The sequence below is a fragment of the Primulina huaijiensis genome, chromosome 7, assembly GCF_012295235.1.
Source record: "Primulina huaijiensis isolate GDHJ02 chromosome 7, ASM1229523v2, whole genome shotgun sequence".
NCBI lineage: Eukaryota > Viridiplantae > Streptophyta > Magnoliopsida > Lamiales > Gesneriaceae > Primulina > Primulina huaijiensis.
This window is the reverse complement of record NC_133312.1, coordinates 1,415,234-1,443,214: the sequence shown is the minus strand read 5'-3', so window position 1 is coordinate 1,443,214 and position 27,981 is coordinate 1,415,234. Positions and strand designations below refer to the sequence as shown.

Genomic DNA, 27,981 nt, shown 5'->3' with positions numbered 1-27,981 from the left:
CACAAATATTAAATATGAAAAATAATATTATTTAAAATATCGGTTAATTCGGTTAACTGATTAAAAAATCAAAATGGAACCGAATTAACTGACTTGACATATTTTTTTTAAAAAAGAAGCAAAATTTCGAAATAACCGAACCGAATTATCGAATTGGATTTTTCTGTTATTTCAATTTAACCGAAAATTTGTTCAATCACAATAATCTTCAAGATTTGACTTAATTTAATGCATTTCAATCCAAATCACTCCCAGGTCAAATTTTTTATTCATCCTTAAAAAGCAAATCTTGTAAAATAAACGAAATCCCCTGTACAAGACTTTGACATAAATATTACAGGCAAATTGCATTAAGATACGTTGTAAAAATTGGAAAACAAACCGAAAACTCCATGTACAAAATTAATTGCATTTAGAACTTTGTTTTTAAAAACTAGACATCAAACTCCTTGCAAATGAGAAAAATATGGTTTAAGTTAAAAAAATACAGGGTTCAATATGCCTGGTTTTTTTTTTTTATTTATTATAAATGGAGGACATATTAGCCTATTAACATTTTTCTGGGGCGTTTTTTGCATTTCATACTTTTCACAGGGTATTGTGCAATTGGCCACAAATACTACGGGTGAAGAATATGCGCGGTAAAGAGTAGGTCTCTTGTGAGACGGTCTCACGAATATTTATCTGTGAGACAGGTCAACCTTACCGATATTTACAATAAAAAGTAATACTCTTAGCATGAAAAGTAATATTTTTTTATTGATGACTCAAATAAGATATCCGTACCACAAAATACGGTCCGTGAGACTGTCTCATACAAGTTTTTGTCCCTTGTAAATGATTGTTATTTAATAATAATTATGACCCTAGTCTTTTTACTTTATTCAGAAGATCCATCATATTTATCAGATTATGTGTATATTACATTTACCTTTAGAATCCAAAAATGATACTGAAATTGGAAATCTATTGGTTCCCGAGTGACAGTATATAATGGCGTCCATCTCCACTGCCCAACATGTAATATTAGCATTTAGCATCTCCCAACATATACGGCCCACGGCTCAGTTTTCCGCGCATGTCACAGCCATGGTGGTATTGTCTCAGCAGGTCGACATTCTTGATAATTTTTCCCAAGTGAAAAAATCATATGAATCCACTTTTACAGGAATTCCAGTAGTTGATCTTTCGGACCCTGATGCGAAAACTCTAATCGTTGAAGCCAGTAAAGAAATCGGGTTCTTTAAAGTTGTCAACCATGGTGTTTCGATGGAGTTGATCAGTAAACTCGAAGACGAGGCCGTCAGGTTTTTCGGACTACCCCTTGAAGAGAAACAGAAATCTGCGGGGACGGCAAATCCATTCGGGTATGGTAACAAGAGAATCGGATGCCATGGTGATGTGGGTTGGGTCGAGTATCTTCTGTTCTGCACCAACCAGGAACTCATTTTACAGGACGCTGGTGCCGCTCTTCCGGCAATCTCGGAAAGTTTAAGGTAAGTATTCGAGAATGGATCTGCATATGGTACATGCATGTGATGCTACTACATTCTCCTATTCTGTGATAATATTTATGGAAGACAATGTTTGAAAAACAGCAAGTTTAATAGAGCACTCGTGTACACAAATCATTAAATAATGTGACAATATATATTTTGGTGGGAGAAATTAAAATAAGTACATGGTAAGTGGTAATTTTGGTTCCTTTCCCAATATCATCAGTATGTATATTAAGTATCCGAAAATAATCTTTTGTTATTTATGTTGAACCACAGTGAGAGAACTTTGACGGGCGTATGTATTGGATTGTAGGTGCCTTGTGATGGAATACGTTTCATCAGTCAGAAATTTGGGCTGTGAGGTTCTTGAAATGATGGCAGACGGTCTGCAAATTATGCCAAGAAACATTCTCAGTAAGCTGATAAAAGACGAGAGAAACGATTCTTGTTTTCGGGTGAATCACTATCCACCGTCTCCAGAACTCGAAGCATTTGGTGGTGGTAGAAATTTGATAGGGTTTGGAGAGCATACAGATCCACAAATAATCTCTATTGCAAGATCTAACCACATAGAAGGCCTACAAATCTGTCTGCAAGATACAATTACCTGGGTCTCAGTCCCACCAGACCCCTCCGCAGTTTTCATTAATGTTGGTGATTCGTTGCAGGTGCGTATATAATCTAAGCTTAAGTTACAAATAATCGGCACACACGCTGAAAACTCTGTAAATGGGCCTTATAAGTACGTATATAATCCTCATGTAAGGAAGATGATCACCTCTTGTCTCTGTCGAGTTTGTGTTTTTGCGTGCTTTTACAATGAACGCTTTTGTTCAAGACGTGTTAGTACCCTCAAGACGAAACTTAAGCTTACTCACGAAAACAATTATTCATAATGGGGAGTACTACACGTGCTCACGCCATCGTCGCTGACATTGTCTTGTCCCATGCGAGCTTCAGGCTTACATTCTTCGTCCAATTAACCCATTGGATTGGTGAATACACTCGGGCCGTTTTCTCCTTTTGCTCCTCAATCTGGGAAAAAAATTAACTTTTGTGTAAAAAAGCTCAACACCACCCCTGAATCCATCTTACCATTACTCTGGCCTCAATTCTCGGCCACACATCTAGTATCTGATCATTGTTTCATATATACAGTGACTTGAAAATGTATATTCGTATATAGTGAATGGCACATGACGTGATACTGCAATGTGCAGGTGATGACAAACGGCAGGTTCAGAAGCGTAAAACATAGAGTGTTGGCCGGTGGTTTGGGGTCAAGGGTGTCAATGATTTTCTTTGGAGGGCCACCTCTGAGTCAAATTATTACACCTTTGGCTTCATTGATGCAAGAAGATGAGGAAAGCTCGTACAAAGAATTCACGTGGTGTGAATACAAAACATCAGTTTACAATACAAGACTGGCTGATAATAGACTTTCCCATTTTCAGAAATCATAAACATTACCAATATACTGATATAGAAATTCTATGTTAACTTGCCCCATTAGCTAGGTGCATCCAATAATATATGTGTTAGGATTACCTATTAATGCATGTTTTACATTTATATGCGTCGAGAGAAATTTAAGAACACAAACGAAAAAAACATTTGTTTCACCAAGAATTTGAAATATAAAATTCTCAATTTTTAATATTTGTTAGGCCTTTGTTTTTCCAGCATTATTAGAGGTCATTATGAAATAAGAAAGGACACAATCTAAAAAGATAAAATAAATTCGAATTTTCCGTTATGCTTTTATATTGTGTTGAAATGCTCAATGTCCATATGATCTTTTTCTATGGAAAAACAACAACGATAAACACAAAAGCGGACGATGAATCTGGGCTGCTTACCGAGAAACTTGAAAAAGCAACTAAATTAAAACTTATATTTTCTATTTTTTTTAAAAAAATACAAAAGTATAATATATTTTTTAAAATTCTACGCATTACAATAACAACATACACAGGTATGGGAAAGTTCAAGAGAAGGCCGCTTTCTTCGTCTCCTCTCTACCTTGATCAATCCTTTCAAACATTTGCATTCTTGTCCTTTACTGCCTTAGGCTTGCCGCTTGCATACAGTTTCAACACTGTCCACCATGGATTCAGACAAGTGTTGGAGTGAACAGATGAGGTAATAAAAAACTCACCTTGTATAATTTCAACAATGTGCGCACACGCGTGTGTATATATATACACAGGCATGAATTGGCCAAAATAGGATTGAGGAGAGCCTAATGAGGTTTCTTAAAGTGCAGATTCAACTAATCATATACCTTGAAAATCTCTTCATTATTGTATATCCCTCAAAATGATGTTCCTTGGTGGCAGACGTCACCAATCCTGGAACCTACTAACATAGGTGGCCCTAAAAAACCTGAGAACTTCTACCCCTCTTGTTTAAAAGCAAAATTCATTTCAAACAGCAAAGAATGAGTAAAATTAACTGTCTACATAAGAACAGTGTTACAGGTAGGAAGTAATTAATAACCTTGCAGCATATCGACTACCAAAATCTATGACAAATAACATAACACATGGCATCAAGAACAAATTATCAGACAAAACACCACAGTTACACCACAGGTGTTCAACCACACCTACTTATTGAAACAGAGCTCTTTGGAAGTTTTCAGCGATAATTATTCATAGGGTCAGCAGCTTTTCCAGATCTTGCATCAGTCCACGCTTTAGCTATTGTTCGCTTCATCTCCTCATCACCATCCTCATACATATTCTGCAAATGGATAATATAACTCATTTATTGCAAATACACACTGAGTAAGTTAAATTCGAGGTTGGATGAAGATACCTTCATCAAGTCCATTATACCAGCCATCGGGTCGCTGCCTTTGTCTAAATTCGGCTTCAGCTGCACGGTTGTAATGAGAATAACTTAGTATGAAGTCTAAAAATAAAGAAAATTCATATCAGAGTGTCGAGGAATTACCTTATCATCTTTGAAGTGCAAATCCAACCAGTTACCCTTGGAAGCTTTAATTAAAGAGATAACCACCCTTTTAGGCTTCACAATCAATTTACATTTTTCAGGCACGATCTCCTTGTTTAGCTTAGGTACAGCACACCGATAGTTCTTCCCTTGGACATCACGGAATTTCACATCAAAGGACATTGGTTTGAAGTCTGTTTCAGTCTTCTCCTTGTCAACCCCCTCCAATGAGATATAAATCTAGGAAAGAAGAACAAAAGTTGCCATTAATAACGGTTTATAAATAAAAGCAATAAAGAATCTCAGCCAAATAGCACAGTTAAAAAGTAAAACATAATAAGTAGCAATAAAACAGGCAAGTCTATGCACCAAGTAATATCAGAAAAAGAGACTTCTACATAAACACGTAAACTGCAAACTTCAACAGCTTGTAATGAAAAATCAGATATGGCCACAAGTAATAGTGTTATCTTTCACTCAAGAGAGACAAGCATAGACGAAGACATGAACTCACCCTATGTCGAAAGACGAAGATATGCATTTCTACATCAACAAGACAAAAAACCATCACAAACATGAATTCTAACCTTCAACTGATCACTGTCCTGATCCCAGCTAAAGGAACTAAGAGTAGCATAATTCAATGTCGGGTTTGATGCAGCCTTTGGTAGATTTGGTATTGGAGTCGGCATGTGTACAGCTGAAACTGGAATTGGTGTTTGAGAAGATGGTTCCGCAGCAGCTTCAGTAGATAACTGGAAACAACGTCACAAGCAATTAGCATAAAGTGTTCAGACACAAAGTTATGAATGATAAAACACTCTTTTCTCCCATATTTTAAAAACTTCAAGAATCCTATTAACAAGTATCCTCGATAGGTATTACCATATCACAAACACACACAGAGCTTAATTATGAATGGAAGAGTAATAAACTTTGTATGATCCAAATAGAATCCAGAGGAGCTCAATCGATCATAAGTAATGACTTGAATCTAGTTCGTTTCCCATTAGATATAATCATCAACAAGAGATACAAAAGGTGAACCGCCATTTAACCAATCAAATCTGAGCAGATACGAAGGAGATTCTATCAACTAAAGAATACTCAAAAGAAAAGAACAGTTAACGAGCCAAAAACCTTTTCTAAATAAAGAATCCCAGAGGAAATGATAGAGAGAACGCGAGGCCTCTTCGCTATGTTTTGAAGCTGTTTCAGTTCCTCCAAGTCTAGAAGCAAATCTTCACTGCCCGCCATTTCAATCTCTTTGTCAACTGAAAACAAACACTCTCCGAATTACTGAACTTCCCGGTGAAGAAACAGTGGTTTTATGATGCTGGGAGCCTTGAATTCTAGTATTCCAAAATATAAATTGTAGGGTTTCGAGATTATAATCGCCAAAGAAGATTCTAGATTTCGTTTAATGATATTTGATACTGGACCGATCTGTTGTAGTTGGGCTACATGTGACATGAACACATGAACATAATCAGAAGCCCAACTCAATTGGGCCCAGTTAATGAGCTAGATTTCTTCACACTGTAATACATATATTATGTTGGTATATTTATAGGGATGTAAATGAACCAAATTGTTTGCAAACTATTCGAAGCTCGATTTGATAAAAAACTCATTTGAGTTCGTTTGTTAATAATATCAAGCCAAGATCAAGCTAGATTTCGAGCTCGAAAATTTAATCAAACCAAGCTCAAGACTAAGGATATTCGGCTCGTGAGCTCGCAAACATGTTCGATAATAGGCTCGTGAGCTCGCAAACATGTTCGATAATAGGCTTGTTTAGATGGTTCGTAAGCTCAAGCTCGAGCTCGACTCGTTTAGATGGCTTATAAGCTCGAACTTGACTCATTTGTTGAGTGGACAAATAAAAATATTAGTGCTAATATCAATGGAAGAAATTGAATACAAAACATAGTTGAAAAAATATGAATTTAACAGTCGAATCGAGACACGCAATGCTTGATAAAAGAAGTTAGATCATTCCACATTTGGTATGATCACGTGCCTGACACAGCCCGCAAGTCTCAGTGAGAAACAATAAGCTAGCTAATGGAATTTAGATGATCCCAATCTAGATATACAATTTCTTGCCAATCTGAACGTGAAAAAAGCACAAGTCCGATCCCAACAATTCTTCCACTATATATATCTTTCGTACAATAAAGGGGAACAAGATACGTAATCTGCAACATATAGCGAATAATTTAGATAATATATTTCCAATGATATGATATATAAGTACTTGAATCCCGTCTTCATAGCTAACTTTTCCCAGAATAGATAATTCGACTACGGCGAATCCAGACAAATCAATGGCTCGCGGATGATCCACCACAAAATGAGTATAAATCGATTGCATAATTTGATTTCTTTAATTTCTTGTATCCATGCTTTCATGTCATGTGATTTTCTTCGGATTTTGGTCTTAACCTTGCTAAATTTGTGTCTTTTAAATATATTGTCTTAAAATTAATTTTAAGAATAGGCGATGTGTATATATAATAAACAAAAATAAAAGATATAGATAACTTAGTTTGGTCTACTAGCTAGACTAATTCCTTCCTTTGAAATCAATAATTTTACTACGGCCTTCGATCACTATAATTGCCTCCTCAAGGAAAATTTGAAGGCCAGCAGATATAGTAGTACTGAATGCAGCAAACTCTCATATCCCTTCTGTTTAACCTGTTCAAGTTCAATGGTAAGAAAAAGAAAAGGAAAAAGAAAAAGTACATTTTGTAATTTTGTCAAATTTATTTTGTTATCTAACTATATATGATCAACTATTATTTTTAAAAAATGACATTCGGCGTTGTATTTCAAATATACTTGAGATATTATTATTTTTTAAATGGTCGATATGGTCTATTTTTTCAAATATCCTGCATGCATATATATAATTTATTACAAATAAATGAAGATTGAATAAATAAATTCAAAACCTAATCAAGTCTTTACCTGGTTTGCATTTGAAGTTAAGAAAATAGAAGACGTGGAGGTTGACGAAGGATTCGAGAAAGCATAAAGCCCGATATTATAAGCCATCGTACCATTGGGCTGGAACAATCCATAATTCCTCTCTGTCGTCGGGCCGGGTTTCATGTCTTCGTTAAACAGAGCAAATAAATAAATCTCAAGTCTCATGTTAGGTCTCAATGGAGTCCCTTCATTTTCCAACTGCCGTCTAAACAAATTTCTGTTATAAATCGCTGCGTTTTCGATGGTGGCTCCGTTTTCTTTTGAATCTCCTTTAGAAGGCCAGCCCGTTTCTGAAACCCGAACTTCTATTCCTCCGAACCCCAATCTTGCCATGGCGAAAATGACTGCATCAACTTGAGCATACAACATGTTGTCGTAATGGAGATTTGTGTACGGGTCGACCATTCCTGGATTCGGGTTCATAAGTACGTAGTTCAAAGGAATATTATCCGGGTCATCTTTGAATGCGAAGTATGGATACGCGTTGATCCAAAATGGGGACTTGGTTGTTGCAAGAAACCTTAGAATCTGGGGCATTATCCCGTTGAGCTCAGCCTGGAAACAGCCCGCTGAAGGCGGGTATGATTCTTGAAGAATTGCTAAAGAATTTGGTGATGAGACTTTAATGAATTGATCCAGTCCCAGTCGAACCAAAGCACTGTGGATGTTAACATGGCGGGGACGAGGTAGGTTATCAGCGTGGTGTCACCGCCGGTGAAAACCTCATTCCCGACGGAGATTCCTGTAATCCTTGTAGAAGGAAAATAAGGTTTAATGTGACTGTAAACCCATTGAAGGGCTTGGTTTGAGTCCGTTAACGTGGGCAGAATTTCGTTTTCCACGGTCACGATGAGTTGCATAGTCGAGTTAGCAAACGATGTCAAGATTCGAGGGTTCGTGTCGTAGATTCGCGCTTTTGAAAGTTTAAGTGATTGAAGAAGATCAAGAACTTTATCTGGTGGTAGCAAATTGTCGGCTACTTGGCCATAGTTGATGCCCAATGATTCTACGTCGACAATAAACCTTAAACCTGTAATATAAATCTCAATCAATCCACAATGATAATCACAACTTTTTAAATTGATATTTTGTTGGTCGTAACGTATTCAATAATATGATAATNTAAAATTCAAAACAAACCAATTTACATAATTCAAATTACTATTTTCTCTATAAATAGAAAATATTTGTTGCTTCATGCTTCAAACCAAATCGATGATGGATGGAATAAATTTAAGTCACAATTATTCTCTTTATTTCAAGTGCGTGCATGCAATTGGTACATATTATTTTTAACAAATATTTACGAATGGTTATCATGTGGAAAAACAATAATTCACTAATTTAGTCAATGCTTTAGGGGACCAATAACATGGATTAAAGTAACTGCAGTTTATTTTTTTCAAAAAAAAATTTGCTTTTGAATATTATAGAGAAGATATATTTCCCATAAAAATTAAATTAAATAACTCTAATTTCCCCTATATCATATACCTAGCTAATTGCTTTGCTTTCGTCCCTAGTTAATCATTCTCACGTTTAAGGAAATTAATATGTACCATGTATGTATTTGAGAAACATCAGTGTGCAACTAATATAAATTATTATCATCGACAAAGTTTAAATTATTTTTAAAATTAATTATATATTCATTATATCTTATTAATATTATTATACTTTTTTTTACACAAAAGAGAATGAATCATATTTGTGAGTTGTGACCTGCATGATACGCATAGTTGAATATCTCACAGGCTCATTCAAACTTATAAGTTAATTAATATTAATTAATATATATTAAATGGATGACATAAAGACATAAAACCCCGAGTGTTTAATTATTGATTGAGAATTAAGTTTTGTACCACTGAGTTATATATGGGATCTCTGTTGGCAAAAATTAGGAAACATTATTGGTGGAGGTTTCAAAGCATAACTAAAGAAAAGTGGAAGAATTTGGTGAGTGGATAAGAAATCAAAGAGTAGAGAATGAGTACAATGTGTTACTTTAGTATTGTGTCTTTATCTTTAGATTCCTTTCCTACAATTTCCTTTCTGCGAAAGGCATTGAAAGATATCGATAAACTACTTCGATAAAGTTTTGAATGTCAATAATAAATCATGCTAGATTAAATAAAATCTACGGTTAAATTTAGGACTGCAAAAGGATTTATGCATGCCATTATATTTTTAAATATTTTTATATACATGCACGATGATTGATGAATCTTGAGCACTTGTAAACACTACAACAAAAATCATATTTAACAACACATCAAAGACAACGGTTTTAACAAAAACCGTTGTCATAGCCTAAAAAAATCCGCTCAAAGACAACAGTTTCTTTAAAACCGTTGTCTATGAGCGTTTTTTTTTGCCTACGACAACGTTTTTTAAAAACCGTTGTCTATGAGCGTTTTTTTTTTGGACTACGACAACGGTTTTTAAACTGTTGTCGTATTAGCGTTTTTCTTCAAGCTACGACAACGGTTTGTAAAAAACTGTTGTCTTTCAACTTGTTTTTCTACAAATTTTGTTGTCAATATTAGATTTTGCGACCGCCTAAGTAAAATCTGTCGCTAAGATTAGCGACGGTTATACTATACCGTCGCTAATTTAAATATTGCGACGGTTTATGTATACCCGTCGCTACAATTTGCGACGGTTTTAAGTAAAACTGTCGCCGATGTAAATATAGCGACGGTTTTCCAAAAACCGTCGCTAAATATAGCGACGGTTGTTGTATAACCGTCGCTAAATTTAGCGACGGTTTTGGTAAACCTTCGCCGATCTATCAGTAGCGACGGTTTATATTTAACCGTCGCTAAATAAAGCGACAGTTCTTATAAAAGCGTCGCTAATTTTAAATCGGCGACAGTTGAAAAAATAAATGTCGCTAAGTGCGACGGTTTAATCAAAACCGTCGCCAAATGTCTATAAATACCCATCAGTCCATTTTCTACCCTACCACTTCACAACACTTAAAATTTTTCTCCCTTACACAATTTTAATTTCGTTTTTCTCTTTAAAGATTAATAAATTTTTACCAATTCACAACACTTAAAATTTTTCTCCCTTGCACAATTTTAATTTTGTTTTTTTTAAAATTTAATAAATTTTTAAAATCAAGAATATAATATTTTCGACTGAAATTTTTTTTTATTTTACTGACAAAAATAGCGACGGAAAGCATAAAACACCGTCGCTAATATTAGCGACGAATTTGAATAAATACCGTCGCTAAATTTAGCGACGGTGTATAAAACCGTCGCTGNCTGTTGGCAAAAATTAGGAAACATTATTGGTGGAGGTTTCAAAGCATAACTAAAGAAAAGTGGAAGAATTTGGTGAGTGGATAAGAAATCAAAGAGTAGAGAATGAGTACAATGTGTTACTTTAGTATTGTGTCTTTATCTTTAGATTCCTTTCCTACAATTTCCTTTCTGCGAAAGGCATTGAAAGATATCGATAAACTACTTCGATAAAGTTTTGAATGTCAATAATAAATCATGCTAGATTAAATAAAATATTCTTNACACCCTTTAACCACAGGGCTTCTAACAACGGTTTTAAAAAGCCTACAACAACAGGGAAAAACCGTTGTCGTAGGTATTTTTTCTTGTAGTGAAAGCAAATTCAAGGGATGCTTGCGAGGGGACGTTTTTTAAAGGTTCTTATTTTGTGTACTTGGATGCACGTTTTTTTCTGGTCTCGGGATGCCAAGAGAACGACCGAGCTGGAACTGCCCCGAGCTAGTTATAAAATGAGTGTTTACCCTACCTCGACCATCATCTTCACCCCTGGCATGCAACTGCCCGGGAAACAGGACATCACTAATTAATCATACATGTCTGAGCTCATATTATTGGCTAGGCAAGACATGAAAGACTAGGTAAAATGATCGTAGACACTACCCACTGATAAACGCAGAACGCGTTTCCATGTGTCCATGAGACATTGTTGAGCTTCAGACGTGGGGCACGTCCTCGCATCGTGGCCACTTGGTCACCGGCTTTGACACCCTATAAATACCTCCAGCAAAGGTAAAATGAGAGAGTTTTTTTCTTTTTCACAAATATTTATAATACTCACTTTCTGAAACACTACATTTTCCTTTGCATTAATATTTCATTGATTTGAGCGTAGAGTGGCTACGCTGGAAACTATTCTGATGTCCTACAAATTTTTTTTTATTTGAGTATGTGCAGATCACCAGACTCAGGCTCATCATACCAGATCAAAAGTACTCACAAGGAAGGACACATTACAGATCAAGAAGTTGTCCAGCCAACTCATCCAATTTTCCTGGGCAACATCATTTTTAAAAATCGTTTGTGTTTTTGTATGATCTAAATCGTGTACGGTCTCGGTTTTAAATCGAGTATTTTTGTGAGATATAAAACATCAGTTAGAATTTTGTGTTAGAAGTTTTTTTTTCTCAAAATCATGTTTTTTATGTATACATGAACATGAAAAAACTATATGCGGAAATAAATCGAGTGTTACCTCCAGCCATTGAATCATCTTTAAGTATTCTGATTTTACTCCGATTGAAATAGATGGAGTATTATTCTGTATGAGATTTGTATGCTTAGGGACATCAAACGCTTCTATTTATAGGCGTTTCTCATACCATCGATGAGTGTATCGGGAGTCGAGATTCAGAAGAAGAATCGTGTAAGCATCTAAATTTTATTGGCCGTCGCCAATATCAATTTGTACACGCTACTTCTTTTAGTACGTGTCACGTTTTTCTTACATTTTGTGCTCTACAACCTGCATTGCTGAGATTCATGTGTGCAGAATTAATATCCTTTTCAAAAGTAGATACATCGGTACGTAGGAATCGAGTTATATATCAAGAGGAAGTTGGGTTTCTTCGGAAAATTAAAGGGGCCTTTGCCAAAAAGCAAACCCACCATCTCCTGTCTTCTTTCGGTTTCATTTGTAAGTACAAAAACACGCCTTTTTCTCGCCTAAACTCAGAAGCTTTGTAAGATTAATCGTCGAAGTCGTGGAAATGAATACAAATTAAAGCAATATATATATACATCAACGAACCGGAATTTTAATTTGATTAATGTTTGATCAACAACTCAGTATTTCATGCCTAAAAATTATACTAGAGTACAACATATTATGCCTAATGTGTTAGATTTTTGGAAAAAAAATTGGAAACTCCAAAAATTCATATTATTCGTGTTATTGATTAATTATTATAAGATAGAATTGCATGATCGATCAGTATAAAACAATATTAATTAATATATGATTGCCGTAAGTTAACAAAGAACAATTGGGATGTGCATGCAGAAAGGATTAAAATTTTCTAGATTAATGTATGATTTTAGAGTAAAATTATTTTCACTTTGTTGTATACTCAATTCACCTGCAAATAGATAATTAAATTTTGTAAAATAATATTTTACTATTTAAAGATTTACTTAAACTATTAATCTAAATGGTAACAAAATAGATTCGTTAAAGTGGTGATTAGATGACACCAAAAAGATTACCCAAATGCGTGTGTGCATGATAAAGAAATATCTGTGCATTGGGAGCACACGTTGCATGCATCTACAAGTTTTTGTCTACAGTAAATATTTTTTTTTTGTTTTAATTTTTTTCTTTATATTTTGTTGGGAGTTGGGAGTTGAGAGGGTTATTTTTTTAAAAAAAAAATTGGTGGATCCCTTGAGGTATCGAAGATGGTTTTGATCCACCCCTATTTTATCGTACTTTTATGGGACGATATCACGAGTCAATTTTGTGAGAATGATTTCTTATTTAAGTTACTCATGAAAAATATTACTTTTTATTGTAAATATAGATATGGTTGACCTCAAGATCCGTGAGATCGTCTCATAAAAGACATATTACTTATGATAAATATCTGTATCACAAAACATATATTGTTTATCATAAAAGTAAAGATAATATACTACATCTATAATAATATCTTAAAATAAAAAGACACGTATAATAAGTGCTTTTTGTCTCTAAAGCACACAAAAAGCACACCGTTTTCTTCTACAAAATATCTTTATATTTTGAAAATTAAAGTATAATAAAAAAATTCAATCATAACATTTAAAAGGAAAAGAATTATCCATCATAAGTAAACTTTATTTAAAAATTTAATAGGCTTATAATTATTATTACTACTGAATTTTTACTATGTATACATACACCTCATACCAAAATTTACCAAGCATGATACGAAGTCATAAATTGAAGAAATGAGATGACAGATTTATATATTGCAAGTTTATTTCAATTACTCAGCAAAGATATATACTCAGGCAAGTATTTCCGATCTCATGGATAAAGTATACCAAATCATATTTCCACAATGTGACACAAGCACGATTTGTCGTAACTGGTAGTGAGTTTACATACAAACATGCGCTGAATTGTGTTTCCTTCATTATTTACTTCGAAGTAGGCAAGAAAACTTTTGCTAACGTATTCAATTTGAAGACAGCGATACGTGGAAATGCATTTTGGTAGCAAAAATGGTGCAGGTCCGATCCATGATATATACCCAGTCTATGTCACTAAATCTATGTCACTTAGTAACATAGAATTCGAGATGCGTGCACGCTACAAATATTTCAACTCTTTGATTTGAATTGATTTCGTTAGTAAGATAAATAAAAATTTAAATAAAACGAAGGTAGATACCATAGAATGGTAAGCTAAGGAAATCACCAGCAGATGTGCTAAGTTAAAATCACTAAATTCAAACAATTAACGGATCATGATTGAGGAAAGGTACTTCACGTCTGGACATACGAACCCTTTGCATCCAGTGAGGATTACAGGTTTGAAAATCCTTTTGGGTTTCGAACTACATGAAAAGAATCACACCATGATACAGTTGCGAGCGAGCAATACCAACGGTTCTCATGAAAATAATCTCATATCAGGAGTCCATCAAATTATGTTTGATAAGCTCCATATCATTGCTATGTTGCTATATTCTTTGAAAGCAGGAGTGTTTTACTGGTTTAATGATCAGGTTTAGACTTCTTGATGCAATCATGATCAACAGAACCAGAGGAATAGTTGGAGTATATTAGAACAATAGAAGAGGATGCACTGTCTAATCATATGTCAAGTTATAGTTTGCTACTGTAGATGGAGTCTAAGTACAGAAAATCACCCTGCTCCGATGCTGCTGAAACGCTCGAGGGCGATACATTGGTTCAATCACATACATAGTATATTAAATGAAACACTCAGAAAATTTTATTTAAAGATATGAGCCAAAGTTCATTGAGGTGGTGCCTCTTGCCTATCACATCACACCATCCAATCCTTCGGATATTGCCTACTAAACTCAGTCTAATCTATTTTCTATTCGTCTAAGGTAATATAACAAAAGGAAAAGGTATATGAAAGCACGCCTCAAAGAAAAATTGATTCTTAAACAAGTTTCAAGATCAACCCAAAAGCCTTTGAGGTGCATGATTAACGTAGGAAAATCCTTCCCTCCTCGTCTCCGTGTGAATAAAAATTTAGAAAAAATTCGAAACATGATACAAAATTTACACACTTCTATTAATATTTTCCCCGGGATGATATAAACTTTGAACAACATTTTCCAGTCAAAACTCCACTAGAAAAGTATCAATAAACTTGAAGTAAATAATTTGTACCAGCGAGAAAACTCTGAATCAATGTTGAACAGAATCCACCATTGTTTGGTTCGTGTGATCATACTATGAATGATATATAATACAAGACCACAGATCAACATAGATGGATAATATAATGATGATAATTTGTACAACCTGAGCAAAACTTTGGATTAAACAGGTATGTGTAATAAATTTAAAGTCTTACTCTCCACATCAAACCATAATAATATGCATTCTAGAAGATCGTGTTTCGGATTGCACAATGAAAAAAAAACCCGCAATACAACTTAAGAAGTCAATGAAATTCAGAACAAGTCCATCAAACACATAGATCCCTTTCGTTGCGATCCGATCTCCATCTAAAATTAGCCCACCAAGAACAGAAAAAGTCGAGAAAGACGGAAAAAGTTTGAACCCAGGAACAATTACCAAGAACCAACAGTGAGTAGTCAAAGTGAATCACGATCAGACGGCCTTGGAAACGGTGGAAGAGGCAGCTGCATTGGAATCATCAGATTCATTGTTATTGGGATTGAGAGGTGCGTCGAGGGTTTCATCATCGGGATCGTAGTCGGGGTTGAGATTACGATCGATGGCACCTCGGCCACTTTCGAGACAAGGCTTGCAAGCTATCTCAATCGTCAACCATCCCAAAGCCACGGCCGCAATGGCTATCAGCGCCGCCGTTACAGCCCCCATCCCCTGTTTCCTCCGCCGCGAACTCAGCTTGTTCGAGTACAGTGGAAAAAAAGTCGTTTTTAAGCAATGCGACTCTTCTGATCTATTCGAGAATGCGACTTTTTACACAAACTGTTGTCCTCTTGCCATATGGCATGTGATTTGATTGGATGGTGATGATGAGTTGGAAAATCTCCTCTCAAATCAAAATCCATTTAATTTTTTTTTATAGCAACTATAACCTAAAAAATAATCAATCACGGTGCATTGGGCCTGAGAGTTGGAATTGGCCATCACACAGAGTGATTGACATAGTGTCCAACCTCAGCCATTGCAGCCCAACACCTGAATCTTAGCCAATTGAGAAATTTTTTCGAGGGATAATTCATAATTATATTTCATAGTTTGTTTTTGTGTTAAATTTAGTTTATCTAGTTTCACATGTATTAATTGTATCACTCAAATTTTAGATTGTGTCCCGATCTCATCCCAACCGTTAGCTGAACGTTAAGAGTGGATGGTCCAGTTAACGTGAAGACCACATGACTTTATTCTTTGTCTAAAATTTGAACGATCAACATTCATAGTCTCTAATTTCATGGCTATATGCATCCCTGATTCCTAAAAGGTCGCGCTTTGCTTATGAAATCTCTCTATATTCGATCGATCTTATGCGACACCCTGGAAAGCTTCACGTGGCGAGCCTCCTTCGATTACTATAAGTGACAATTATAAACCGAGCTGTCGAATTTGGAAAGAGATTCAGATGCAGTGTGTGACCGTTTAAGATGCAGAAAGAGATGAAATCAAAGGGTTATGGATTTTGATCGTTCAATCTAGGGCCAAAGAATGAATTTACGTGGTCGTCGACTGTATTGGCTGTCAACCTTTAATGCTCAACTAACGATTAGGACGAAATTGAGACACAATCTAAAACTTGAGATATATAGCTAACACATTCAAAATTAGAAGGACAAAATTGAAAACGAGGGCAAACTGTAAGGATATAATTATTAATTATCCCCCAGCTTTTTTTTTGGAGAAGGGTGACTTGTAATAAAAACATATTTTTGATTGTCCGATCCAAAATTTGGAAATATCTCCTTATTTTAAATCGAAAATCGTGAAACAAAACGAGCATCCTTAGCGGCCAGGTCGTTCCCTTATAACTGTTAATTAGTGCCAGACTGAGGCAAGTCTCGGTTAACCAAGAAATAGTTTTACATTAAAAAAAAATTTAATTTGAAAAAGAAATTTAACAACATACCTATTCACTTCAAATCATAAATATGTAAAAGGTGAGTTTTCGGTTAACTAGGGGAACCTATAACAAAATTTAACAAAAGTGATCAACTACAGCTGGTCCAACTAGATTAATCCGTGTCGGGTTTTTTCCCGAGCCGACCGCGAATTACGGTTTTTCTCGGGACCAGACAACCCTTATGGGGGAGATCTATACTTCCACTAAAAAAGCATGCATGCTAGCTGTAAGCTGCATGCCCATATGCCCCCCGACTTGCTTCTATTATAGCTCAACAAAGTTGCATGGCAATTGGCAAGTGGCGTCCCATAAAACAGGCTCAACTTGTCCATTTAAGAAAAACAGTACCAAGTTGCCTCTCCTGTGCTCCTACAAATTCCTTATCTGATGTGTTCTGCTGTCTGAAAAAGGACCATCTCCAACAAAAGTTGATGCAAACTTTTAACCATTTGGTACTCAAGTACCCTTCTCTTTCCCCAACCGATTGAAAGATCTTAATGCATGTCTTTCTATCTCTCCAAAAGTTTAGGCCACTTTTTATCCTTTCTCAAACATCCTTTTCCTACGCAACTTGCAAAGGTGGGGTAGCCCGAACGGATTTGTTAGAGAATATCGTTTGGATCATTGGCACTCTTTTCTTGAATTGAAAAAATAATAATCCTAACTTTTCATATATATTTTGCGTACGTCGGCCTAGCTTGTATCCGAGCATCCTCATAATTTGAACAAACTTGACGCACAGTTTTCCTATGATGAAACGAGTAATCCGCGGAGTGAGAATTCAGAAAGGTGGAGCCTGTAATTTTGAATTGCAACCATGAATCTGCACTTTCGATCATTGTAATTGCACGAAACTGAAATCCAATGCGAAGGGTTAATTAGTCAAAAGTTTTGGTTAATTTTTTTTTTAGCTAGAGAAAAGTTTGTTAAAATTATGTCTCGAACATGATATCTCGTCTCAAATTTGAAGTATTATTGTCAAATTATAAGCTGTAAACAATTGACATTTTATATATAGAAGATTCTTCTTGAAAGACATTTTATGTGGATAATAATGTAAAACCTTTTAACAAATTAGCATTAAAAATTGAGTAGGTCTTTTGTGAGACGGTCTCATGAATCTTTATCTGTGAGACGGATCAACCGTACCGATATTCATAATAAAAAGTAATACTTTTAGCATAAAAACTAATACTTTTTTCATGGATGATCAAAATAAGAAAATACTCTAATTAGCATAAAAAGTAATATTTTTTCATGAATGACCCAACGTCTCACAAAATACAACCAGTGAGACCGTGTCACACAAGATTTTGCCTTAAAAAAATTTCGTTATTCTATTAGCTAGGCAATGAGATATTGTTCTGATTTTAAATTTGATGTTTTATTTTCTTCTCTCTTTTTTATTCCAACAACGTTAACGCAGGTGAACATCACATTTCCTTATATCGGGCAATTAATACCGGCCTTAAATATATGATGTCTAAAGACAAGAAAGCAGTGCCAGCCACTTCATTTGACCTGAAAGAACAATACAAGAAAAACAAGAAAACATGCTTGGTGTCTTAATGAGAAGATCGATACATGTTAGAAATTAAGCTAGCTAGATTCGCGAGGTATTTAAATTTCAACAAAAAATTGGTTACGTATCCAAATCTTATTATTATATTAACTATCAAAATCAGCATCGTTTTTCTTTTCAATTATGAAGCTTTTTCATTTTAGTTTTTCTATGATCGAGCATAGGATATAAAATTCATTTGACTTGACGTCACTTAATCATAAAAATTCTCCTCGACGCTAAGAATATTTATTTACTTTATTGGTTGAATCAACTACATTAATATTATATATCTAGAATTCATGATATCAGGAATTCATCTAATCATAAAATTAAAACAGATATTCTATTTTGATCACCCCATGAAAAAATAATACCTTTTATGATAAAATTATTATTTTTATTGTAAAAATAGACATGACTTATCAGTATCACGAATAAAGATCCGTAACATCATCTCAATATATACCTACTATGCAAGCATATCCAAAAGTGAGTCGCTTCTTCCCCTCTTAAACCTAGAAAACTTCAATTTTTTGTTTAGTTTAGTGAAAAAAATAATTTTAATCTCCAAGATTTTATCAACAATTTCCTAATATGAAGTATTCTTATATCATGAACCTTTTTTTTTTAGTTAAGAAGCCTAAATCATGTTTAAATCCATGTTGCTTTTTTGACTTTTCCGTGCCTTGAGAACAAGCATTTTTGTCATAATGTGGACCAAACTTTTAACCTAAATCCACAATTATTTTCCCACTAGCTATTTGCGTGTCAAAATGTGAGAGAAATTGACTTGGAAAGTTGCTAATTCTCTAGTAAGGACGGTGTTACCGAACTTTTCAGATTGAAGACCTTGAATTTATCCCACAAACTTTGGAAAAATATGAATTCAATATTAGATCAAAGGGTTTTTTTAAAAAATAATTTAATTTTAAAAAAAAATTTCAAAAATAATGTAAAAAAAAACATTTCCAAAACTACTGCAATTCGCACTACGTGAGCAGCATCCGCGCTTCGTAAGCACGGACACTGGTCCACGTAAGCGACGGAATATATATAAAAACAGTCGCTAATTAGCGACAGTTTATTAAACCGTCGCTAAAATGGAATCCGCAACGGTCTAATTTTAGCGACGGTTTATTAAACACGTCGTTAATTTTAGCGACGTTGCTTTATTGGAATCAGACCGTCGCTAATCATCGACGGTTTTTGAACCGTCGCTAAATGCCAAAATACCTACCTTCTCACACGCCACGCATAATTGTATCAACAGCGTGCACATGTACGTCGCGGATAATCTTGAACTTTCAACGGCTTGCAACTTTGCAGCGTGCAATATACGCTGCGGAAAAAGAATTTGAGCATTGCGAAAAGCCATTTTTGTTGTAGTGAAGATAGAGAAAAAAACAGACAATAAGCTCATCAAAAAATAAGTTTTTTCAGGAACCTCTACTATTCAACCTAGTTTTTTCAGTGATTCAGGGGTGGCTGACTTTGGTTTGTTTGGTCAGCAGGATTTTAAGACTCCGTCTTGGTCGAACATACACAGTTTTACAAATTTGCTTAATGTTGGCCCGCAGCATCTTGTACATGACATTCGACCACAGAATGATGTTGAGGAAAATGAACAACATTCAATTGAGATATCCAAGTCTTGATGAATTTCTTGTTTGTTTTTTTCTCTTTCTTCACTACAACAAAAATGACTTTTCGTAGCGCTTATTGCACGCTGCAAAATTGCAAGCCGTTGAAAGTTCAATATTATCCGCGGAGTACATGTGCACGCTGTTAATACAAGTATGCGTAGAGTGGTATTTCCAATTAGCGACGGTTGATTCCAATACAGCGACGGTTTTAATAAACCGTCGCTAAAATTAGCGAATAAACCGTCGCTGATTCAATTTTAGCGACGGTTTTTATATATATTCCGTCGCTTACGTGGACCAGCGTCCGTGCTTACGAAGCGCGGACACTGCTCACGTCCGTAAGCGCGGATTGTAGTAGTTTTGGAAATGTTTTTTTTTTTTTTTTACATTATTTTTGAAAAAAATTTTAAAACTAAATTATTTTTAAAAAAAACCCTAGATCAAAAGAATGGTCAATGAATTAGGTTACCAGTTTAACGGTGGATGGTCAACAAGAGTATATGACGGTCTTGATAATATAAATTATATATATCAGGTTCAATTCTATTTTTATAATTTTTATAGGTATATTGCATGATATTTTTATTATAATGATAATTGATGTCAATATATTCGATACGAAATAGAAAATATTTCTGGAGAATAGTTCATTCCATGCGCGCGGTTGAGCACATGTAAATACATGTGCACCCGTGGACTAATGAATTCTAGAGGTTGGCCATTTTAATTTTGACTGGCAACACACACACATGCCCGCCATTAATTCTTGTCTAACATTTATTCTTTTTCATTCTATATATATGTGGGTTTATGTCTACTTTTCACCTAGTTTGTTGCATTTGGTAATTTGTTAGATTTAGGCTCTGTTTCAACAATTATTAATCAAACGTTCTTATATTCACAACAAAAAATAATACTCTTAACATAAAAAGTAATATTTTTTAATGGATGACCCAAATAAGATATCTGTATCACAAAATACGACTCGTGAGACCGTCTCACACAAGTTTTTGACTATTGAATATGTGTGATTAATGAATAATTACAATGTAATGAATGAATATAGTCACTCCATAAATAAATAAATAAATAAATAAATAAAGAAAAGAAAGATCACAATGCCCCTGTCCCCTCGACATATAAAAAATCACGATATTCTATTTTACGATTTTAAAATTTTGATTCATATTTTTAAGGCTAATTATATAATATCCAATTCTATTAAAATGCTAGTGTTTAATTAATCAAATAAATCAATAATGAGTTGTTTGTATATTTCAGATTTTTATATTCTTGCATGTCATAATTAATTATGATTAAATCATCTAAATTTTGTGTTAAAATTTGTTAAACCGAAGTAATATTATAAAATGTTAACTCATCTAAACCACTATACATTTTATGTTGCTAATCAATCATTAATGTTTCAATAACACAAATACCAAAGCTACGGGACATAATTATTTATAGGAGTCATGGTCAAAAAAATATAAAAAAAAAACAATTTTTTTAAAAAAAGAAAATCAAATCTTTAGTTGATTAATAATGATTAGAGATCACATGCATGGTTTAATTAGAGAAAGTAGTAGTAGATCACGGCAAATATTTCCTATCTGCAAATAATTATCATGTGCTGCGATCATCATAATTAATCATTGAACTAATTTTATAATTTGTCACAAAAAATTTAATAAATGGACTAAGCCTTTCAATAAACTAATATACAAAATATTCGAACATGCAACATTTTGCTACCCATTTCGGGTTATTTACACCTTCCAATTATAATTTTTTTTTATATGAGATATATGAATTAAGGCAGATATAAGTTATGTTGATTTTATATTATTTATTTTTTAAAATATGTCTATCGTTAATTGTATGGGAAATCCCTCACTTGGGAAAATTCAATTGGAAATATTAAAGTAATTAGTTGATTGGAAGAATAATTGAAATAATTATCGAATTAATTAATGGCCTGAATTAATAAGCGGTGAATCAATATTATTTGATTAATTTGCATGCCGACTGCATGTGCCTCGCTTCAATTATTGTTTTAATGTGTGACGATATTTAATTAACTTATAGAGAGTTGTGTAATTATCAAGCCACTGGGTGAGGATTTGTCTCATTTGACAAAATATTGTCTACTTGTCCGATAAAGTGTCATTTCATCAAGTGGATTAATGAACCATATAGTTTTGTCCTTTTTTATATATAAGGTATATAAAAATAAAGTTGTTAGCAAATATAAAAAATATTATATTTTCATTTCAATTATCGACACAGAAGTGGATACATAAAGGAACTAATGTTTTAGGAAGAGGGCAATCTAAGTTATTGACTCTAATTCTATTAGTCAAATCATGCGACCGGTTGATTTACATGCTTCCTGGAGAAGATGCAACCCCACGATCATGCATATACATTATCTCCCATTCCACGTGGTTTTCTTTGAGATGTCTAATGTGGTCCAAATTTAACATGAAAGCACCGAACAAACTCGACCTTCTCCTTTCCCCCCACACCACTCTATTTAAACCCCCATTCTTTATCCTCCCTCACTCTCCTCTCTGATCATCTTAAGAACAAAGCTATTTCAACTTCTCTTTTCCACACCTCGAGATGATTAAGCATATGACTTCATCTTCTTCTGTATTAGACACAAATTCAAGTTATTGGGCAGGAAGTAGAGTTTCTAGCCCACAGTTCTCGTTTGTCGAGGTGGGATATCGATCAAACTCGGTCTCGATGAGGAATAAGCATTCGAAAAGAAATAGCATCAGCTGTGTTTTGCATTCACCTTCGATTTCCACTATACCCAAGCTGCCCTTTCAAACATCCACAACACCTAGAACAGATTTGTCACCCAAGAAATCTGATGTTCAGGCGCCTCCGCCCCAATGGAACATACTAAAAAAGTTGGCAGCCAAAACCTTGGACGCGGTGGAGGGCGTATTGGTTTCACATGAGCGCCAACATCCACTCCCCAAGACTGCTGACCCAGAAGTACAAATTGCTGGAAACTTCGCTCCGGTTCCAGAGCAGCCCGTACAGAAAAACCTTCAGGTCACCGGTAAAATTCCCTCCTGCATTAACGGCGTTTACTTGCGTAACGGCGCCAACCCATTACACGACCCAGTCGCGGGCCACCACTTATTCGATGGTGACGGCATGATCCACGCCGTTACCATCAAAGGAGGCAAGTCCGTCAGCTACGCTTGCCGGTACACGGAGACGCAAAGACTGACTCAGGAACGTATATTGGGGCGGCCCGTTTTTCCTAAAGCCGTTGGCGAGCTCCATGGGCATTCGGGCATAGCCCGGTTGATGCTCTTCTACGCCCGAGGCTTATTCGGGATACTGGATCACAGCCATGGCACAGGGGTGGCTAACGCCGGGTTAGTATACTTCAATCAAAGGCTCCTAGCCATGTCTGAAGATGATCTTCCCTATCAAGTTCGAGTGAACCCATCAGGAGATCTCGAAACAGTTGGGAGGTATGATTTCTCGGGGCAATTGAAAAGTGCCATGATTGCGCATCCAAAGATTGATCCTGTGTCTGGGGAGATATTTTCTTTGAGCTATAATGTTGTTCAAAAACCTTATCTTAAATTCTTCAAATTCTCCAATGAGGGCATTAAATCACCTGATGTCGAAATACCACTTGATGTTCCCACAATGATACACGATTTTGCCATAACTGAGAATTTAGTGGTGATCCCTGATCAGCAAGTGGTTTTCAAGCTTCAAGAAATGATCAAAGGAGGCTCCCCTGTGATCTACGACAAGGAAAAGATTTCCAGGTTTGGAATTTTGTCGAAAAATGCTAAAAATGCGGACGATATTATATGGATTGAGTGCCCCGAAACCTTTTGCTTTCACATATGGAATGTTTGGGAGGAGCCGGAGACTGATGAGATCGTGGTGATTGGTTCATGCATGACTCCACCCGACTCTATTTTTAACGAATGCGATGAGAAGTTGAAAAGCGTTTTATCCGAAATCCGGCTGAATCTAAAAACCGGCGAGTCCAAAAAGCGGCCAATCATCAACTCGTCGGAGCAAATCAACCTAGAAGCCGGCATGGTTAACCGGAACCGGCTTGGCCGGAAAACCAGGCACGCCTATCTTGCCATTGCGGAGCCCTGGCCCAAGGTTTCCGGCTTCGCAAAAGTGGACCTCTCCACCGGAGAAGTCGAAAAGTTCATCTACGGCGATTGTAAATACGGAGGCGAACCGTTTTTTGTCCCCAATGACACGAATTCCAAGAGAGAAGATGATGGGTATATTCTCACATTCGTACACGACGAAAATGAGTGGAAATCAGAGCTGCAGATCATAAATGCCATGACTTTAAAATTGGAAGCCTGCGTCAAGCTTCCATCAAGAGTCCCGTACGGGTTTCATGGGACCTTCGTGAGCTCAAAAGACTTGGAAAATCAAGCATAAACAACGTACTGGAAGATCATATTAAATGTATAGATACGTATAGCAGTTCGTATGTATATATTCTGTCGACGGCAGTGCCAGAGGGATCGGTAGATTTAGATCAGCGTCCCCGGAATTTTCTGCTACACTCAGATTATGATTTCGACTGTGGTTTTGTTAGCATAAATTTTAGTTTTACTCCGCTGCCAGGCTTGTAGCTTTTGCTGTAGGTATTAATGGAGCTCAGCCGGTTTCTGTTTCTTCTATATATTCCATGCTTGCTTTCGATTCCCCAATAAATGCATATTATTATTTTTTTCTTCAATGTGGTTACATTTTGTCAATCTTTTTTCTTTAAATTTAAGAAGTCATGTAATATTATTATCAAGATTATAATAATAATTAGATAGACTTTATTTTATTTTCATTAATTATTCCTTGGATAGAAATATATATATTACAAATATTAAAAATGAATGGCAAACTAGATTGGGATAATATGTTTATGAAATTATGTGAGTGTTCCTTGGAATGAAGAATTTCGTTGGAGTAGACATTCGAAAGATGTATTTGAAATGACATTCATCTTACGGTGTATCTCAAATTCATCACAATTATCATTACGAACACGCACATAATTTCATTGTTGACGTATTTCGAGTTAATAAAATAGATTGGGATATGTTTATAACGTCTCAGCTTGGATAATATATGTAATCAAAACATATAATAGATTTAAGAGCGGGTAGTGCTGCATTATCTGTGTAGTTGGCCATTCTCTTAGTGTTATTTTTCCATAAAGAATAGTCTCATCCTCAGCAAGTGGAAAAACCAACGTAATCCTTTTCCTTGGAAATAAGTGAGCTCTAGTAAATTCCGATCCAGTAAAATGTGTTCGGTTGTGCACGTCCACATATGTATATTCAAATAGTTATAATTGACCCGACATGACGCCACCGCCTTGCACCTCCACCCACTCGGAGGAGAAAAAGTTTCATAGAATCAACGTTCATAAAACACACCCCCCCCCCTCTTCTTCAAATTATATATTTTTTAATAAATTGTTTTATATCTTTTTTATGACGATGAATATGCAATCGTTCTTTGGATATTATTGGATACACTCTAGGACTTCAAGTAGTGTTAGCTTATAAACTATACTAAATAAGCATTGTGCGACATGCCCGATCAAAAAAGTATTTGAAGGAACACCGAGTTCAAAATCATTTGGTGTCACGCTTATCTATTCAACGAACTAGAATACCCCATGAAAGTAAATACTTTACATCTTGTATGTTATTTAATGGCTACTCGGTAGCCATGCTGATCTCATGAGAGAGATGACAGCGAAACCATGATTTGTGTTACCAATTAATTATGGAATAGTTTATATTTTTCTATCGTCTAAATTTATTCTGATTTTACTTAAACATTGGATAGATAATACTTCCTCCATCCTAAATACAAATGTTACATTTTCTTTTTCATTCGTCTTAAATTTGTAATCCAATTTTTATATATAGTATTATTTTTTCTATTATTTTATTTTGTATTTGAAAAAAAAATTATAAAAAAATAAATTTGACGAGTCCACAAGTTCAACTCGCGCGAATTGGACTCGCCGGGTTCAAAGGATGAGGCGGGGCAGGGCGAGTAGACCGGATCTCAGATTTGGCCAAACTCGANGTTAGATTATTCTCTGATTATTATTAAGTTTATTTTTTTAGCTCTTAAATTGTTTGGATGAACAAAGTGCATGTGAAATTCACGTGGACCACAATATAAAATAAACTAGAGTCCAAAAAACTGGGACAAGCTTTCGTATTTTATACATATACAAAGATATTTATTAGGTTATTTTAATTTTTAATTGTATGAATAGATTAACCTATGAAATTTTGAATTTTTTTTACAAAATTAAAATTTTAAATATTATTTAATTTCATGTCTGCACTTAAAAATAGTACCGGGGATAACTAACTCGACTAGGAGGAGTGACCAGAAAACAAACTAGGAGACCAAATCGCTGCTTTGGATTGGTTTTTAATCTATTACGATTTGATTTTTATTATTATTTTTTAATCACCAAAAAATCTCAAACCGACCCGAGTAACCTGTCAACCCGATTTGATTTTTATTATTATTTTACTATTAACAAAATATAAAGTAAAATTATAAAACATCAAACATATTAATATATAATCAGAATAAAAAAATTTATTTAATACATATGATAATAATTTTTTTTAATCTAAATATGATATATATGTTTCATGCGTTTAAAGATTTAAATTTAGTAGTGTAATTGTCTAAATGATTAATTACTCCGAAAATAATAGTTGTTTAGAAAATTCAAATATTTCATAAAATAAATATTACACTTTTGAGTTTTAAAATTTTATAATATTAATATACAATAAAATATCTTCATTCCAAATTACACTTCTGAATCTTTTTATATATTTTTGTACCACTCAAACCTTGAAACTAAAAATTAAATAAAATTGACAGCTTTTTATAAATCTTAGTTCACAAATTTCAACTAAATTTGTTTTTCAATTTATATATCAATAACAACATTATAATCATTAATAATCAATGGTTTGATCTAGCACCATAATTAATGGGGAAAAATAATTTATTGGAGTAAAAATATTTCATATCAATCGGGCCGAACCCGATCCGACATATTTTTCGAGTTAGATACCCGAAAATCCCCAACTCTAATCTGAAATTTGTTGAGTCTAGTTGATGAGTCGGGTTCGCTTTTGACATCCTTATATATTTCATGGATAACTCAAGCCGAATTAATATAAATTTGAATGAAATTAGTGGTTTTTCGTTACTAAAAAATTTTATTTCTCAATAACAAGAATTACTTTTTCCCTTTTTTGAATGCTATTAATTCTATTTTGGGCAGTCAAACATTAAGTAGATCTCCTCGAACTTAGCATGACATCATTTGTCCCGTAACTCAAAATGTTCAACAAGTGTCCCGTAAATCCTTCGGGCGTAATAGATATTTAACCAAGTGGGTCGATGAAGTTTCTGTTTCAAAAAAACCACTGAGATTACATTGTTTAATCTATCAAACCTTATCGATAAAGAGGGAACTAGAAGAGGTACTTTTATATTTTTGTAATGGCGTTGACAAATAACCAATAAATAATAAACAAATCAAATTAGTGATGTAAATTTAGTGTTTTCTATGTCCATCGCGTCGGTCAAATTAATGCTATATATTATATAATTTTTGAAAAAAAAGAACGAGTTATTGTTTGGTGTGAATGATGAGAAATTAGTACGC

General features: G+C 34.6%; 4 protein-coding genes and 1 pseudogene across 4 annotated transcripts; 2 read left to right on the top strand and 3 right to left on the bottom strand.

The window, feature by feature from the left end:
• The first annotated feature begins 984 nt into the window (after positions 1 to 984).
• On the top strand, positions 985 to 3,128 carry LOC140981320 (gibberellin 2-beta-dioxygenase-like). Its single transcript, XM_073447684.1, has 3 exons — positions 985 to 1,496; positions 1,813 to 2,167; positions 2,720 to 3,128. Exons 1-3 carry the CDS (start codon positions 994 to 996, stop codon positions 2,960 to 2,962), a joined length of 1,101 nt encoding a protein of 366 aa, XP_073303785.1. The 5' UTR covers positions 985 to 993; the 3' UTR covers positions 2,963 to 3,128.
• Positions 3,129 to 3,940: 812 nt separating this feature from the next.
• LOC140980209 (uncharacterized) lies at positions 3,941 to 5,853 on the bottom strand. Its single transcript, XM_073445923.1, has 5 exons — positions 5,598 to 5,853; positions 5,045 to 5,212; positions 4,458 to 4,697; positions 4,320 to 4,379; positions 3,941 to 4,244 (listed from the first exon to the last, which is right to left on the bottom strand). The coding sequence occupies exons 1-5, from the start codon at positions 5,712 to 5,714 to the stop codon at positions 4,140 to 4,142; spliced, it is 690 nt and encodes a 229-aa protein (XP_073302024.1). The 5' UTR covers positions 5,715 to 5,853; the 3' UTR covers positions 3,941 to 4,139.
• A 1,127-nt stretch (positions 5,854 to 6,980) lies between these two features.
• LOC140980769 (glucan endo-1,3-beta-glucosidase 11-like) lies at positions 6,981 to 9,191 on the bottom strand (annotated as a pseudogene).
• Positions 9,192 to 15,206: 6,015 nt separating this feature from the next.
• Positions 15,207 to 15,874, bottom strand: LOC140980388 (outer envelope membrane protein 7). The gene has a single exon (XM_073446175.1). The coding sequence runs from the start codon at positions 15,794 to 15,796 to the stop codon at positions 15,563 to 15,565; it is 234 nt and encodes a 77-aa protein (XP_073302276.1). The 5' UTR covers positions 15,797 to 15,874; the 3' UTR covers positions 15,207 to 15,562.
• A 6,952-nt stretch (positions 15,875 to 22,826) lies between these two features.
• On the top strand, positions 22,827 to 24,962 carry LOC140980431 (9-cis-epoxycarotenoid dioxygenase NCED2, chloroplastic-like). The gene has a single exon (XM_073446242.1). The coding sequence runs from the start codon at positions 22,869 to 22,871 to the stop codon at positions 24,693 to 24,695; it is 1,827 nt and encodes a 608-aa protein (XP_073302343.1). The 5' UTR covers positions 22,827 to 22,868; the 3' UTR covers positions 24,696 to 24,962.
• Positions 24,963 to 27,981: the final 3,019 nt, after the last annotated feature.

Excerpts from the sequence above, each read along its gene's own strand:
- LOC140981320 (XM_073447684.1), top strand. The coding sequence starts at position 994 with ATGGCGTCCATCTCCACTGCCCAACATGTAATATTAGCATTTAGCATC. Across the intron at positions 1,497-1,812 it reads GCAATCTCGGAAAGTTTAAG|GTGCCTTGTGATGGAATACG; the intron begins GTAAGTATTCGA and ends ATTGGATTGTAG. Across the intron at positions 2,168-2,719 it reads ATGTTGGTGATTCGTTGCAG|GTGATGACAAACGGCAGGTT; the intron begins GTGCGTATATAA and ends TGCAATGTGCAG.
- LOC140980209 (XM_073445923.1), bottom strand. The coding sequence starts at position 5,714 with ATGGCGGGCAGTGAAGATTTGCTTCTAGACTTGGAGGAACTGAAACAG. Across the intron at positions 4,380-4,457 it reads TGCACTTCAAAGATGATAAG|CTGAAGCCGAATTTAGACAA; the intron begins GTAATTCCTCGA and ends ACAACCGTGCAG. Across the intron at positions 4,245-4,319 it reads GTATAATGGACTTGATGAAG|AATATGTATGAGGATGGTGA; the intron begins GTATCTTCATCC and ends ATCCATTTGCAG.
- LOC140980388 (XM_073446175.1), bottom strand. The coding sequence starts at position 15,796 with ATGGGGGCTGTAACGGCGGCGCTGATAGCCATTGCGGCCGTGGCTTTG.
- LOC140980431 (XM_073446242.1), top strand. The coding sequence starts at position 22,869 with ATGATTAAGCATATGACTTCATCTTCTTCTGTATTAGACACAAATTCA.